The sequence below is a fragment of the Cariama cristata genome, unplaced genomic scaffold, assembly GCF_000690535.1.
Source record: "Cariama cristata isolate BGI_N322 unplaced genomic scaffold, ASM69053v1 scaffold4707, whole genome shotgun sequence".
Lineage (NCBI taxonomy): Eukaryota > Metazoa > Chordata > Aves > Cariamiformes > Cariamidae > Cariama > Cariama cristata.
The window spans coordinates 47,625-64,310 of record NW_009624778.1 but is presented as its reverse complement, the minus strand read 5'-3'; the positions used below and the strand labels follow the sequence as shown (position 1 = coordinate 64,310).

Below are 16,686 nucleotides of genomic sequence, written 5' to 3'. Positions count from 1 at the left end.
ACAGCTACAATTTACAGTGCGGTTGCCTAGTTGAAGGCTGTTGTGGACCGTCTTTCTATCACCGTTCAATTCAGATGCGGTCACGGAAACCTGTTGTTAACATCTTCAGCCTGAACAAGCACTACTGTGTATCTAACCTAGGGCCTTAAATGCCATTCAAGTTCCTGCAGTTCCTCTGAGCCTGTGCTACTGTGAGGTACTAAGCCCTTCAGCACTGCTGCAGATGTGCTGCATAATAACTTGGCGAAATGTGGGAAGGACAAGTATGCCTGTGCAAAGGATTGCAGGAAACTAAAGAAAAAGGGCCTGCAGCAACTTTTATTCCATTCTTGAAGCAAGAAATTAGAATAAGGTAATGCAAGTGCCTCTGACCTTTCTTCTGTTTCATTTAAGGAATAATTGCATTGACCATTATGGCTTTTTCTTCTGTCTACATTTCTCTTTGTCTTTCCTGCTGTGTCTTAGCTAACAGTTCCTTCTTGCTCTGTGCCTTTTGGGTAGCAATTTGATTCATTTTCATTGACTTTCAGTTTTAAGACCTGAAACTTTGGCAAGCAAGGTCATTCTGCCACAGAAATAGCGCGCTCTGCTTCAGATTAAATCACTGGGTTTTATTTTTTTTTAACCATCTCGAAATGCTGAGAAGAGAGGAGTGGCAGAAAGTATCTATTGATCCCTCAGTAAGTACAGTAGTAGTTGGAAACTTTCTTAAATACTAAACTAGAAAGACTGATGGAGCTGAAATCTTTGAAATACAGTGAACCTGCACAGTGCGACTTCTCTGAAGAGGGTTTATTGAAGAACAAGCACATTAAAAGTGCCTGGAAACGAACCAGGACATATCTACACCAGCAATCCCAGAGGTGCAGAGGCTGTAGATAGCAGTTGGAGACAGAAAAGTCTGTGGGAAGGAGAGAGAGGATCAGCCAGGTGGACAGAGGAGTTGGAAGGAGATCTTTCAACTTGATCTTTTCAATCTGCATACCTAATGACACAGGTATGCAGATTGCATGAGGAGGTGATGGTACTTCTCTCTGGTGCTCAGAAGAGAAGGATCAAGGCAGTGCAACACTGCTGAAGGCTTTGCTTATTTTTTGGTTTTGTTGTTGTTTTTTTAAATATGAAAAATCCCAGGGACATGTCAGGGAAACCATCAAACCAAGGCAAAAGCAAGCCTTGGGCTCATCATCTCTTCTTGTTTTGCTGCCTGAGAATCCAGTGTAAAGCAGAGCCATAGACAGCATGGATTTCATTGTATTAGGAGATGGTCATGATGGGGAGTGCCTTATGTTTTCTTACTACTGATGTGTCTCGGTCTATCAGGTGCTCTTCTAGCTGCATTCGTTGTTTTTCATATTTTCATTAGTGTCTCTGATAAAGAACAGTAGAGGATTCTGGTTTCTCTCTGGTTACTTATATGCTGTAAGGGGAACTTGAAAGGGGGCTGTTAAAAGGAACTTGAGAGAGCTTCTTCCTTGCTTTGTACAGCTAAGACCCTGCAACATCAAAGCTATCTGCTTTCTGAGTGTGCTTTCCACCGCACTGTCAAAAATGCTTTCGTGGCCTGTGCTGTCAGAGGAGGGGATCCATGGCAAAGAACGTGGTTGCTGTGACCATGAAGGTGACTCACAGGCTGGCTGGAGGCAGTCCTCCATCCTGGAGAAACCGCACTTACTTCATGGATCTTTTTCCTTTAGTGCAGTTAAGTTCTGGGCAGGATTTTCCTCCCAGTTTCGCCGAGCTTTGCAACACTGATGGCAGCACAGTGTGCTGAGGGTAGGAAGAACTGAAGGAAGAAACGCACGTCCTAGTCTCTCTGAGGTGAAGATGGTTTTGGCAGACAGCGTAGGTCAGGAGGTGCTGGGATGAGGCAGGAGGGAGGAAGAGGAAATCATGGTCAGTTTGTTATTTCCAGACTGGTAATTGTAGAAGACAGTATTATGGATTGCCCTTGGTCAGCTGAAGCAGACCTTGTGTGCTCTTTGTTTTCAGTAATAGAATATTTTCTAAGTCTGAGGACTGGGGCTTCTTTGTATCAAAGCTTTTTGAGATAAGACCCTGGCACAAAGCCTCGCTGCCCATTCCTTTCTGCTGTCCACCAGCCATCCTCATTTTCTTCAATGACAACTACAATGTCTCCTTCACTGATGTCCAGTTCATCCATGTTCTGAAAGGAGACAGGGAAAGGAAATTTGGTTAGCCTGAGAGCACAGGAGGGCCCAAGCATGTATCTGGTGGTTTGGTTGTTTTTTTTTTACCCTGCCTTCCACCAACAGTCTGCCAGTGTCCTTCTGGTTGGGAGTGAGCCTGAAGTACCAGTGAGGGATTAAGCACACTGAGCTGGCTATTTCCCTAAGATCCTCAAATTTCCCCAGCCTCCATGGTGTTTCCTTCTGAGCAACTTGACTTTTGTATCATTGGGGAAGGCTGGAAAGGGTTAAATATGACTGTCCTAAACCAGGTAACCATGACCCTTCCATAGTCTGCAGGTGTTGCTAAATAAAACGGTGCACAGCGTAATTCCCAAGAGAGATAACTGTTTCTACTAATCCAGGCCTTAAATAGGTCTCTCAATTCTTTTAATACGGAACAGTGGTGACCAGTGGAGGTAGCGCAACTCTTCCTGAGATAGTTAACTTTTATCTCTGAGACAAATGGAGTAGTTGCAAGTAAGCTATCACTGAGCTCTGGGGCAGCTATCAGTCCGTTCAGTGGTGCTGTCCTATTTTCGATAGGAAACCACTTTGCTACCTGCAGTGTAGTAAAATAGAAAACAGAATAAGAGAGGCTTCCAGATATGTTTGACATGTCAGCTAAATCTAAATTTATTGTACCTGAGTAGGTAAGAACGGACTCAAAAAGTGAGAGGCCTCAATATACAATATACTAAAAGTAGTAACAGGCTCTTTTCTCAGCAGGGAAAATCCGTGTGTGTCATATTCTTAAGGCAACTCCTGGAGTAAGGATCTGACAAAGAGATCCAGCAGTCTTCTCAGGGGAACTGCCATTAGTGAGACACTTTCAGCTGTCCTTGGATGAAATTTCAGGCAAATAATAAAAGCACGTTTAAAACAAAACAAAACAAAGAACATATAATAAAAGGTGTCAGAATGCTGCTGTACCTAAGAGAAAGCGCTCCTTTCCAGCCCTTTCTCTGTTTTCATCATTTATCTGGCTATCTCTTTTGTCATATGCCAGCATTTCTTCAATGTTGGCTATTGATGGTAGGTCCCTTGGTGTGAGGGTCTCTGCACTGTCACATAAGACCTCCTGGATGCTGTTCCTTCTGCTAGTCTAAAGCTAATAAAAGGAACCTTTAAACTGATATGTAATTAAATGGTGAAAGTCCCGTTAGGGGAGGCTAATGGTTTAGCAAGAGTCCAAGAGCTTCTGTAGTCCATCTTTCAGATGGACATGATATTCAATTCATAACCAGTCCATTCATAACCTTTTACTAATGGTAAGGGTAAATATGCCTAGATAGGTCTTAAGCCAGTGAGAATTCAATATCCCAGTTAAGGATGCAGGTTGCTCTTTATAACAATCTTTTGGTACATGGACTATGTCCACTGTGATTCTGCAGTTTGCAACATGGAAATACAGGGAAAGTGTCATTTATGGGGATTCAGTCCTCTCCAGAATGGAGAGCCAGTGTGTTAAACTGGAGCAGGACTCTCCAGATGATAAGCGAGATCAAATGGAGGAGAGTTTCTAGATAAGCATCTGTCCCAAACTCTTACACGAGGAATTTGTAGCCATTTTCCCTAGGAAAGCATTTCACAAGAGATAAAAGTTCAGAATGCACCATACTGCATATTTAGCCATCGTTCCCTAAAAAATAAAGTTTTCCTTGGGTTGTAGTCTCCTGCGTCTCTGGAAGGACGTTGTAACAGCTCAGCACGAATTTAGGAATGATTACACTAATGTGTAATCACTTGCAAAATATCTTACTGTTTCATTTTGAGGCAGCATGTGATGTGCGCCAAGAACTGGCAGTTGGGATTCCTGGCTTCTGCATGTGACTTTGACCAATAATTCTCTAAGTGTCCCTGGCTGTAAAGTGAAGATAGCATCTCCTTCACAGAATTAGCACTTTCAAGATATTTGGATCAACATCATCTATTTTAAATCTGATGCTATGAAATATTTATTTTGAAGCCTTTCATTACCTGGGCTGTGTAGTCATAAAGTACTCTGTAGTCCTGTGATGATGTGATTCCAGCTTGTTCATTTACAAAAATGGATGCATAGACGCCGTCTGCTTTCTCTGCTAGGGAGGAAAAAAAAAAACAAACAACACAACAAAACCAAACAAAAAAAACCATACCACAGAAACAAGGAGTTCAGTTGCTTATAAATGCATGGGATCATATGCAAGAGTTCACAAATACAAGGGTTTCTGTTCTCTCTCTGTCTGGAGATGTAGACGTTTAGAAAAGCTGCTGTGAACTGTAGGTAAAGTCTTGCACAAAAACTGTGTCCCATTGATTAGATGACAGTACACCCATTGAACTTTGTGGGAGGTCAGAAACTAGCTTTAGCTTCATCCAGGTTGGGAAAAATGTTTACCCTGCTAAAGCACAATCCAAATGGTCCAAAGAGGGAAATGCTGTGATTAAAGTAGTTTAAAATGGTTGCTACTGGTGGCATAGAATTCTAGCAGTTCAGTGACTCACATAGAGCTTTTCTTTTTCCCTTGAGGAAAAATGGAAAGTATTGTGCCAATGGGTCACAAGACATTTCCCAGTAGTTTACATAGTTTCCAGATAGCTGTTTGTCACTGACATAACTTTTTTGGCAGATGTTGTTTTAATCCAGCTTGACATAATTAGGGAAACCTCTTATTCTTTCCCAGCATCTGCCTGGGAGCTTCCCCTGCCGTTGAGGCAAGCAGAAGTTTCCCACGTATGACTCCTTGGTGGGATGATAGGGCTCTGACAGTGCGTGGAGCAGCCGGGGTGCCTGTGCCTTCCCCCACTCAATCCTTGGTTTAATTGTCCTGCTCTGAGGAGCACTGTCGGCTCCTTGACTTTTCAGATTTTGAAAGACCAAGTATGGGAGCAGTTGAAAAAGCTGAACGCAGAGGGTCTTGTCCAGGGAACGCTCTCCCCTCCTGTCCCCAACCTAAGGAAATTCAGAAGGAGTGATGACCCTCAACTGCACAACGCTGCACTGCTCTACATGTGCCCGAGCTGGTGCCTGGTGGGTCCAGCTGGTGTTTGATAGCACTGGAGGGTGTCCCCTGGCTGAGCAGCAAGTGGAACAAGTAAGATAGTCTGGGCTTCGTTTCTGGGTGCCCAAGCGGGCAAGCCTGACAAAGGAAATTGATTTGGCTATGTTTTAAAGCTGTTCTAAAACAGCTTTGTACTTTCTTCAGGCAAGAATCATAGTTAAAATGTTTTGTTTTAAATCAAACCAATAAAAAGCTGTTACTTTCTGCATAGCCAAAATACTGTGTTGTAAATGTCATCTGGTGAATGCCTAGTTGCAAGGGTTACAATAAGACAGTGTAACTGTGAAATGAGATGGATGTTTGCATTCATATGGCGTGAACCTGCTCTGTTAAAAACTTTAGGTATTCTCTTAGGCTTTTTAGAGGTAGTGTATTCCACCTTAGGAGAAAACTATTATCTAAGTCAGACTATGTTGTTCTGAATGTATATATATAATTGTTCTCCCTTGCCTAGACAGAGGTTTTGAAGATTGTATGGATTATTTGGCACTTTAAACTGGGAAATTTGTTTAATACACATCCAAGCTAAATTCGTTTCCAGTCTACTCTTACTCTTGACTGCCAGCATATGAATATCTGCTATACCATTTCTGCTCTGTGTCAAAGCTTGATTTAGCAATGTGATCTAAAGCAAACACATCTGGTAAGCTTATTTCCTGAAGAGGCATACCAAGAGGAGGGACTGAAGGAGTGGTGCTTTCCGTGTTGTTTTTGCTGCTTCCATGCAGTAGTCCGGAGAATCTGCAGAACCAAGAGAAGCAAATAACAAAATGAGTGAACAGGACTGGGTATGAGCATTCCTTCATCTCGGCTGTCTGACTCAACCTTCCCTCCATCTGCTGCAGCACTGGGTAGATGTCACCTCTTCCTGTGGCTGTCTGTTTTCATTTATGCTGTAGATATATTTATCCTCAGTTAAAAATATATTTAAAAAAATACAGCAGAATACTGAACCATCAGCTGTCACTAAATTGTGCATAAAATTCATCAGATAGTATTTTGTTGTTGATCCAAAAGCTCATGGTGCGAAACTCCAATTATTTCACGACATTAATATGATGAGAATTATCAGTTGTTTATAAGAGATTACCATCTCTCTGTCTTTAAGGAAAACTCTGACACAATTTAAAATACAAAGCTTGTGTAACGAGCCTTTCTAAAAACTGTGAGTTTAAATGAAATTCTTTTTTTCTTAATCTATCCCTAGTTATTTTCTATATCAAAGCTGTGTACTGGAGTCTAAGTAAAGTGAGAAAATGGGGTAGGATTCTCAAGCATAGATAGAAATAGCATTGCATACTTAAGGTGTATTTAAAGGGTCTGATTTTTCAGCTGGCGAACGCTCAATGTTTCTGGAACATGGTCATCCAAACTCAACGGTTTCTGAAAAACTCAGACTGAGTCTCCCTAGGCTATTTGCCCGTGCAGAGCACAAGTTGTATTCTAAATGGCAGTACTGTTGTCTTTTGTAACTGTATAGGATGCAGCATTAGAATTCATTATTGCAGAAGATTCAGTTGCCAACTGAAAACCAAAGAATTGTATATAAAACTTTTCAGTTTGCTACCAGACTTGGACCACATTTTAAATGGGAGATCACAGCCTGCTCCTTCTCTTAGCCATGTAACAAGGCTTGTCAAAATATGAAGCTCTTCTGCTTTAAATGTGATGCCATTGCCACTGTGAATTAGCCATTTTAGTATAAAATATTTAAACCAATAGATCTACCATGCTCTTCCACTGATATAACTGCATCCATGTTACAGCATTTACCAGCATAAACACATCAAAAAAAGAAAAATTGCCTCCCTAATCATCACAGTTATTCTGCTAAGTGGTTTTTTTCCTTTGCTCTAGATACAGAGAGCAGCTCTTTGTTCTGCTCAGCTGGGCGGTGCAGTAAGCCAGGAGGTATTGCTGACAAAGACAGCTTTCCCCAGCCTCTGCTCCCAGCAAGATTCACCTTTGCCCTCCCTTGAACAAAGTGGTTTTGTTGCTATGTGCCATGACTCACTAAGAAAGAGGAAATAAGTGACTGCTACCCATTGCTGGCCAACTAATTGTTTTATGAACTCATCCCCTGTCTCTCTTCCCGCTAAGCCATGGCAAAATTACTGTGACTGGTTTTAATATGTTTACTTCTTCTGTCAAGTTATATTTATTGATACGTAGCTGCCTTTTGCTACGATGAAGGAAGTAATAACTTTCCAGGTCTTGTTTCCTGTCATCATACATGGCTGTTCATACGGAGAAACACATCTTCTGGGAACTGAAGTTTGCCACTTACCTCTTCATCATCCCACAAGACTGAGTTGGGCTGCTGTTGCTTCTGTTTGGTTCTTTGCTGTAGTAGTTCTCATATCCTATTGCATCTGCAACAGGGCAATAAAAATGAGATGTTCAAGCAGGCAAAACTTTTTTCTCCCCACCAGGATGCAACCGACAGTCGCAACCATCAGGGGCTGCTGGAGCAAACTGCAATACAGCACCTATCTGCACTTGCCTGTGATGTGGCTGGAGCAGCTCAGAGGGACTTGGGGACCTGAACAAAAGCCATTCAAGTGATTGTAAGCAGATCTGTCCTTGGTAGAAAGGCATGCTTGACCTGAGAGGAGCACAGTCAAGGTCCTGAAGAACCCTTCTAATAGCTGTGGCTTACCCTAATTAAGAAGGCAGTTTCCTCTGTGACTACTTCCTCAGCTGCCTTAAAGCTCAGGATTTAAGGGAGCTGAGTATGGTCATTGTGAGCCTGGGACCATGGTCACGATACAATTGGCTGCAGTGTGCTTTGTTTCTTTTTTTTCTTAACGTATTGAGTCAGGAATTTTTGTCAGAGCTAGGGAGATTTCTGAACACTAATGGCAGCAGCAATAATCAGCAATTTCCTGGTGTGTGCTTGTGCTGGCGTGTCTCCCTACCTTTCCTGTCTCCCCGTCCACCTCCTGAGAGCTGACTTGCTGTTTACCCAGAGATATTTGGAGTTTGTTCTCTCAAGCACAGTTATGTTACAGTTCCTTCACTCTCCCCTATGGTGTCGTTAAGGGTGAAACTGAGACCATTTCCAAGTCTAGCTTTACAGATGAAATTAGTTACAGATGGATTTATTTATTTTTCATCTCGTATCTCCCACTGTAGTTGCTTAGAGCTGGTGGCCACACAACCTTTCTACCTTCTCTGTGTTAAAGCCAAACAGGAGTGAAGTTTGTGATACCGTATTATCTCAGTTTTGATACCAGCAAATTAAGAAAGACATTGAGCTTAGGCTAAAGGTTATGTTGACATTTTCGCTTTGGGTTAGCCAAGATCATAAGCAGAGCAGGCACGTACAACTAGTGAGTGTGAAGAAACTCGACAAATAAGACTCACAGTAACTAGAGAGTTTTCTGACTAATTTAAGGGTCTCCTATTACCCTTCTGGATTGTTACCTTGGTACAGTTTGTAGTCTGTAATGTATTGTAAGATTAGGTAGAAGAAGGGAGTGAGAAGCAGCATCAAGAAACCAAAAGGTTTGGTCAGGATGAAGATCTTCTGCTACACAGTGCAAATGCACACATGGATTTCCTCCTGCATTTTGCAAATAATAAAACAGATCAACAGCTCACCATGTGTTACTGTGCAAACTCATTAGCCAGAGCTGTGGAGATACTAGGATGTTACTTCCAGAACATGTCACCTTCTAGAAGGTGGCAAAAAAAAACCACAAAAAAGCAAGTCAGGTTTTTCTTTGCCTTTCCTAAAGCTCTCAAGGGTTTTTCCCACCTATTTCTTATTAGAAATGAGTCCTGACATAGCCAAGAGCTGTTTGCAGAAAATTGCCTAGGTGAATGGAGAATGAGAAATCTCACAGAAAAAAAAACAAAAACAAAAAAAAACCCTAGCTGAGAATTACAAATTTCTTAGTATACAGAAGTTGTTTCACACTGTTGCAAGGCACAGTTTTCCCTCCTGCCAGTGAAAATGTAGTTTTCGCTTGGTAAATGCTCCTATATCAGTGAATCTAAATCTCCTCTGTGAAGAAGAATAAACTATAGCAGCAAAATAGCGCCCAGTGCATCAGTATCCATATAGTCTTTTATAAAAATTCCCAAAATCCCAATTCTTGATCATCACAGGTGTAATGACAGAAAGGCTGAGTGAAAAACAGGCCTCAGATAGCTCAGTGCTGAGTTAGTGCCAGCACCAAGCTCTGCTGAAGAAGTTCCTGGGGTGTAATTGCTGCCAGCTCTGAGCTCTGCAATGAAATCAAAGGGGTGTAAGCTGTTCCTGTATGAGATCATTATCCCTTGGGACAGGGCGTTCATACTGCTGATGTTTGTACCTATACAACTCCTACCATGGAAGGTTTTTATCAGTATGACATTTTCTTATGCCAACATAGCTTATTCCCCACTCTGAGTGGAAGTAAACTCTATTGATACTGCTGAGGGCATACTAAGGGGATTTTCTCTTTGACATAACAGTATGGTGTTGGAGCAGATAGTGGAAGTAGAACAGTATCTGTGCACGGATTAAAAAAGAAATGGTGGAAGAGATCTTTTCAGCATAGATATGTATCATCAACTAATGAAGAGAGGAAATAAGGATTTTTCTGTCCTTTTACGAAGGCTGTGAATCTTTTTTTACTGCAGCAGCTGCACAGAAGTGCAAACGTTCACTCAGTCTGTAAATATCTTGTATGGCTTGTTGAAGTAAGAGGGTGTGGTTTGTATTTGGCCATGTTAAACATTAGATAGCCTCCTTTCTGGTGATGCGTTTGGGGAACTCCTACCCTGGAGCAGCATGTTTTCATTTTACAACTGCTCTTGCTGTCTCAGTCTCCACATCAGGCCAGAGATTTTGATCACTGAAGTGGATGAAAAGGCTACTTTGGCTTGAATGGACGGAGTCTGTGAACTTCACATCACTTCTGCATGCTGGGGCAAAGCCGATTTCATTCAAAATTGCCCCCAGCTAAAGTCTTGCCCTTATACAAGCAGCTTCCTGAGAGGACAGAAGATGTTATTCCCCACTGGGCAGGTGGAACAAAACAGGACACAAAGTCTGGTCTTCTCTGTGCTGCAAATGAAGAGGCAACATCTTTACCAAGGGGACACCAGGGTGACTTGTCACCACTGCAGGAAATTGAGGTTGCCATCTCTGCAAGGCAGTTTGCCACCTCTTCAGCATGTCAGTTCAGCTGTACTGTGAAATGAGTCTGGTTGCAAAGCCAAAACAACTTTTTTTTTTTCTTCTTTTTTTGGAGGGTTATTTTTAACCTGGATCATGCAGCTATCCCACATACAGTGCCGCACAAGGAGCGATGGCAGCACAGTGAGGGGGAAGTGAGCCGCGGCGGGTGGGAATGAATAGCCAGAGCAGAAACTCCAGCTGGCTTCACCTCCGAAGGACATGTACTGCAAAATTGCAACCTCAGCCTAATGGGTGACTCATCTGACAAGACCAATAGGAATAATTACCTGGAGGTTGTGTTCCTGTCATTTTAGTCTTAATGAAGTAGTCTATGTCTGACTCTACAATGCAGTTCTCCAAGCTTACTCGAACCTCTTCATACAGCTACAAAACAGAATCCAAGAATTTAATTTCATTTATAACATTTCACATTGAATTAACGATTAATGTTCTTCTAATAATTTTCCCCTTAAGAGACACTTTATACTTGGTACATGTCTGACCTGAATGGATCTTTGGCCTGTCCTACATACAAACGTTCTTGTAAACACAGTTGTTTATTTGTGCTCTGGATATTCTTTTAAGAGAGGAGGACAAAGGCAGTCCAGGGCTTTCCAATGCAATAAAGAAATTAATAGCAGGGAACAACCATTCAAAATCAAAACTAGTGTATTCTTTATGTCTTCTAATTTTGAGACCATGACTGGATGCCTTTCTGAAAGTTGTGCCTGAGCCCAAATATACTTGACTGAGTGTGCTGGTAGCTGGAAGCATTCCCCAACAAACTGAGGGGAGGAAAGTGTCACCAGATGTGACAAGTGGAATCATCCAGGCATATATCTGGTTTACATCTAGAGGGAACAAGCTAGATTGAGAGTACTCCCCCCTCACTGAACATGCACAATAGCTGGTTTGCTGGAGACGGTTGGCACACGCAGAGAAGGGCAAGCTAGTGCTGTGTTGTTAGAGCACCTTTGCTCCTCCTCTGCACGTGAAGCTACTTGGCAGGTGCCCCTACCTCATCATCCTTCACACATTGCATGGACAGCTGGTTGCAGTGAACCCACAGCGAGTTGCGGAGGATGGTGATGCGGTCACACTCTTGGAGCTGGAAGACCTAAAGCCAAAGAGGAGATGTGATGTAGCCTTATGGTAGTTATTTGCATTGCAGGCAGTGACAGGGCTGGGGCTCCTGGGCCAAGCCCGTAAATCTACCAACCGTTCTGAAGGATCCTTTGTAAAGGAGGACTTTTCAGCTACTGGAGAAACTACATCTACGTGTTTGTGCTCAAGAATTTGTTTTAACTGATTGCACCAAATTAAAGGAATGTTTTATAGACAAAAATAAAACAGGAGAGAGGAATTAGCATCTGGATTTGACTGCTACCTCTGCTGCCAAGGATTTCAGAGTCAGGGTCCTGTCTGCCCATCACACCGAAATCTTGATGTTTAACAGATCAGGAGAGTACTGGCATGAAAGGGTTGTATTTTTGTTAGAGGTAGAGCCAAAGCTATCCATCTCTGCCTTCTAAAAAGTCTTTCTAAACTTTTCTCTTTTGAAACTATTTGAGCCTCTGTGGAGTTGCCTCTGTTTGTTTCTAAGGTTATTTTCATGGTAAAGAGAAGGCATTTTTCTTTCTTCAGAATTTACTCCCTTCCTTCATCTTTCTCATTTTCTAATGTTGTTGCACAGCTTGGAAAGAATGAAGGGGGAAGAGAAAGAAGTGTGAACTGAGTTGAGGGAAGAGGCAGATAAACTCTTTCTTTAAAGACTTTAAAAAAAAAAAAAAAACAAAACCACAACCTGATCTCTAAGTTGTACTGTTATAAGTAGCACATCAATTTTTAGTTTTCTATGAGGTGTGAAAAGCTCAGATGCTTCTAGCCATCTGTTTCCATCTCCATTTGCTAGTAATTATGTCCAGTACATCACAAATATATACAATATTCAGCAGAACATTCAGTTGGGTACACTGCCTGCCATCTAATACTTTACCATCTAAAAAAAAAAAAAAAAAAAAAGTCCATCAAGGGAGTAAGCTGGCGTTGGGACCAGTTTCTGAGAGAAAAAGCTTTTAGAACCTAAAGGGTGGAGAACGAGTATTTTAATATCCATTCCGAAGGAAAAGCCTGTGGCTGCAGCCTAGCCCCTCAGGGGCTGCTGAAATAGCACCTGAGCGGACTGGGAGTTTTCCAGGTAAATGGTGCCCTGTTGGGAAATGCAGCTCATCAAAGAGGGAAGTGTAGTGACTTTGGGCTTGTCAAGCCATTTGCAAAGTACAGCTGGGCGTTGTGTTAGACACACCGCTCGTGTCCCATCAGCTTGTGCAACAGACTGCTAGTGAACCTGGGCATCTCATGCCAAGGAACATGGCACAGCCCCAGTGATGAAGGTCATCCCAGTGCTGCCGCTTGTTAGCCAAGATTTTTGGGCTATGGATGTCCAGCACTCAGCCAGAGACCTAAGCAACCTCAACACTTCCAGATTCCCCACTATGCAGCCAGAAGTTTGGGATCTTAAGTTGTTTTTTGTACTAGTTACTAGTTTTAAACACCTCAAAAAAATCTATCAGTTCTTTTATCTACAAGCACTTTTAAAGGAAGGCATTAAAGATGCCCTTCCTTTATGAGTGGTTGTTTGAATGAAGCAGTGGGCAGGCCACAAGCTCTGTGGGCTATTCAGAATATAGCAATGTGGGAGAAATGAAGTGTGTTAGGTTGTGGAATGCTTTGCTTTTTGTTGGCTTTTTAAGAAGGGGGAAAATGTGCATCTTGGGAAAATTAAGGCTTGGCACAATTTCTGTGGAAATGTGCTGTGCCAGCCATGGGACTTTCCAGTCCTCCCAGATAGGGAATATTTAAGAGGAAGCAGAGAACTGGAAAGCTATGCTCCTGGCATTTTATTTTATGTGGAAATAAAGCCTGCAACAAGTAAACATAGCAAAATCATACTGCAGCAGATGGGCAAATGTACTTGAAGGATTAATAGGGTCAAATGTGTGGCTGATTGGGGTGTCAAGCAGTTCCTGTAAATTGTTGTCCAAAACTTACTAGCCAAGTGCAAATCTCTTTGTCCATCCTCAGCATAATGGAAATAGAGACTTTTCCACCACCACCTTTCAATTGAAAGATTACTCCATGGCAGAGGACAAATATCCTTGCAGGTGAATATAAAGTGCTATACAAAATAAAGATTCTGAGTGGCTTGGATGTCTTTGCTCTCAGAATGCTACGGTACATAATTTTTTACCTTGGCCAGAAAATTTTATTTTTAATCTCCATTGAACTTGTGAGATTTAAAAAAAAACGAACAACCAAACAAACACAGAAACCTCTCCTGCATTGGAACAAGAACCCACTCTAGAAGCCTCTTGCAAAACACAATCTAAAGGGAATCTTTTGTTTGTTCATTTTTAATGGATTAATTGAATTCTTCTTGTTTCAATTCTGAAATTCAATTTTTAAACTAAAAATTACTTTTTATGTCTACATTTCTTTTCATTTTCTGCTGAAATTACATTTTTTCACAAAGCAGTTATTTGAGAAACCGCCTTATCTTGGCTGTGATAGAAGATCATCCCTAAAGCTAGCATATTCTTATGTTAGGTTGTGGGTGAAAAATGGCAGGAAATGCTTGCAAATAGATTGTACCAGTTCATATATGGCTCCACTTCTCACAGCTCTGCACTTATTCTCCTCCTTTATATTTACACACGAATGCTGAACAAGCAATGAGAGTGTAAGTAAGACAGCTAGCAGCTATGTCTAAATCAACTCTAGTTTTTGCAGTATTTTTGCAAAGACATCTACTGAGACTCCACATAAAGCAAACAGCGAAACCCTTGGGACGGTATTGCAGGTCTTAGACTAATATCTGCAAGCAGGATAAAATAAAGAGCGCACAAATACATCGCTGCAAAAGTCAATGTTTACCTCGCAGGTTTTGATATGTTCCTGTTCCCACTCTGTCCTGATCTTATCCAGCTGCTCAATGTTCTGTTTGTACACGTTCTCTGTAAACACAGACACACATAATAGGAACCCAACAGTTAGGGAAAAAAAATGTACAACCTTTCTCTTTTTCCTCCTACTAGGACTTTGCTGTGGTTCTTACACTTTAGGCCTGTGGTTTGCTAGACTATCACAGAAATGTGTGAGCTTGAAACTGGGGGGCTGCAAAGATATTTGGATTTTTTCTTTGCAACTTTATACTAGAGTGAGGATTCCCTCTGTATGGTTCGCAGATCATCTATAAATTTTACAGTGGAGATAATGCAAATCAGAGATTAAAAGCCTGGACCATGCTTGGGCACTAAGCATCCTTAGGCCCTTTCCATGCTAAGCCAGCCAGGTAAGCCATGTGATTTAGTGTAAACTTTTACATGAGCAGTAAGGGACAAGTCTGAACTCATGAACCAGCTCAGATGTCTGCTGGCCTGTCCTTCTAGACATATGCTGTGTTTTGGCTGGAGGATGCTACCATGCTTATATACAGGGAACCTGGGGACTGTGTATCTCATTTGGGCTGGATGGGGGCAATTTGACTGTAATTCTTTTGTGCTTTCAAACTTGTTTCAAGAAGAGCTTTTCTTTCCTGGGTGGAGTCCCTAAAGGATGTCTTCTATAAATTCTTTAATGAAAGCAGGAAACTTGCATTTCCACAAAGGAAGGTGAATGTAGATGACTGTCAGGTTGCCATTCTTTAAAAGCTTATTCGTTAGTCTTTAGGTAGGTGACTTTGGGAAACCTGACTTCAAACAGAGTCAGCCTGGGTGATTTGGATGGTGCTCTGTCAAAATCAGTGTGCTTGTAGATATTTGCTGAGAAGAATCTTAAATCGCTTGCAAATAGAGCATCACCTGCTTCACTTGCTGCGTCTCTGCATTGCTTGGCTTTGTTCTGACTCTGAAATAGGAAAAGAAACACTCCAAATTAATTTCTGACCATATTTTTTGCTTCTGCCCCATTTTTTTTGTTGCCTGCTCCCTCTCCCCTTCTAGGGGAAAGGCTCAAACTTGCAAACACTTCTTGACTGTCCTGCTTTTATGCACAGTTCTGTTGAATCCGTGCTGTGGAGGAGGCACCAGAATTTCACAGGTGCAGCCGTAGGTCCACTGACTTGAAGGGACATCTGGCAATTTACACCTTTCCATTCAGACATCCCTGCCATGGGAGCTCGGTGCTAGCGTGATCCACCCTGAAGCTTGTGTCTGCTGGCTGACTTGTTTTTTCTTAAGTGTTTGATGTGCTTTTCTAATAGATATTTATAAGCAGAAATAAATGGCAGTTAAAATTCTTCATCTTCCAAGCTCCTCATGTAATACATAGATGAAAAGAACACAGCCTTTAAAATACTTCACAAATGCCAGATGATTTCCCGTAACAACTCAGAAGCCTAAAAGCAAAATTCACTCTGAGTAGATTTTTTCTTTTTTGAAAACCTGCAGCTTTTAACAAATGAAAATACAGCTATTATTGACAGCTCTGTACTCCCAGGTCTTTCTGCACAGATGGTGATGACAGTACATTAATGCACAGCTCTAGACATCAATGTAATACATTCTTCTATTCTGCCCTTCAAGACAAGGCTCGGGTAGGGGTTCTTATGACCATATACCTCATCACAGCTGGTTGGAAAATGTGTAGTAAGCTGGGAATATAAGCTTCGCTCTTATTTGCTTCCTGGTCTAAACTGTTGGTGAGTGCTGCACAGAATTAAACAGCTGACATGTTTCTTGTGAGATGCCTCTGTGCATTTCAAATGTGCTGGCATGTGTGTGGACGTAATGGCAATGAAGCACTCTGGGATCCTGCATGAAAGGAGCTGGGTCAGATTTTGGTGCCATTGAAGCTGCTAAGTATTCTGGAGTAATTTCAGTAGGGCCAGGATTTCTTCCCCTCTTTACAGCTAAGCTGGAGGGGTTTGTTCACCGAAGATTAGCAAATGCTAAAATGTAAAGTTCTGATGCTGTTTTTAGATTCTCCATCCCCCCTGCTCCTTGAGATGATTTTTGATCGTTTTTGCTTACACTGCACTGATTTTTATCGAGCCAAAGGGAGTTCATTTATTTTGTTTTCTCCATCTGTTCTGCTGTAAAATGTTCCCATTAAAAGTTAGTGAATTGTCAACTACAAGTAGCAAGACGATGCAATGGAGGACTGCAGTGCCTTAATTTCCAATGATTTATTTTTGAGTTTGTAAATTTAGTTGAAATTAAACTAACCATAAGGAGAAAAATGTTGAGGAAAAATATGCATTTTAGTATAAGATACTATGCCTACT

General features: G+C 41.7%; 1 protein-coding gene across 1 annotated transcript in view; it reads right to left on the bottom strand.

The window, feature by feature from the left end:
• Positions 1-1,953: 1,953 nt before the first annotated feature.
• PSTPIP1 (proline-serine-threonine phosphatase interacting protein 1) overlaps positions 1,954-16,686 on the bottom strand; it is a gene marked incomplete at its 5' end in the record, with an annotated part of 35,451 nt that continues 20,718 nt past the window's right edge. Inside the window, 8 exons of the mRNA XM_009703291.1 lie at positions 1,954-2,167; positions 4,170-4,267; positions 5,904-5,974; positions 7,521-7,605; positions 10,691-10,787; positions 11,422-11,520; positions 14,337-14,416; positions 15,263-15,308. Coding sequence (XP_009701593.1) covers positions 2,036-2,167; positions 4,170-4,267; positions 5,904-5,974; positions 7,521-7,605; positions 10,691-10,787; positions 11,422-11,520; positions 14,337-14,416; positions 15,263-15,308 — 708 coding nt within the window. The remainder of the gene's footprint in view (positions 2,168-4,169; positions 4,268-5,903; positions 5,975-7,520; positions 7,606-10,690; positions 10,788-11,421; positions 11,521-14,336; positions 14,417-15,262; positions 15,309-16,686) is intronic.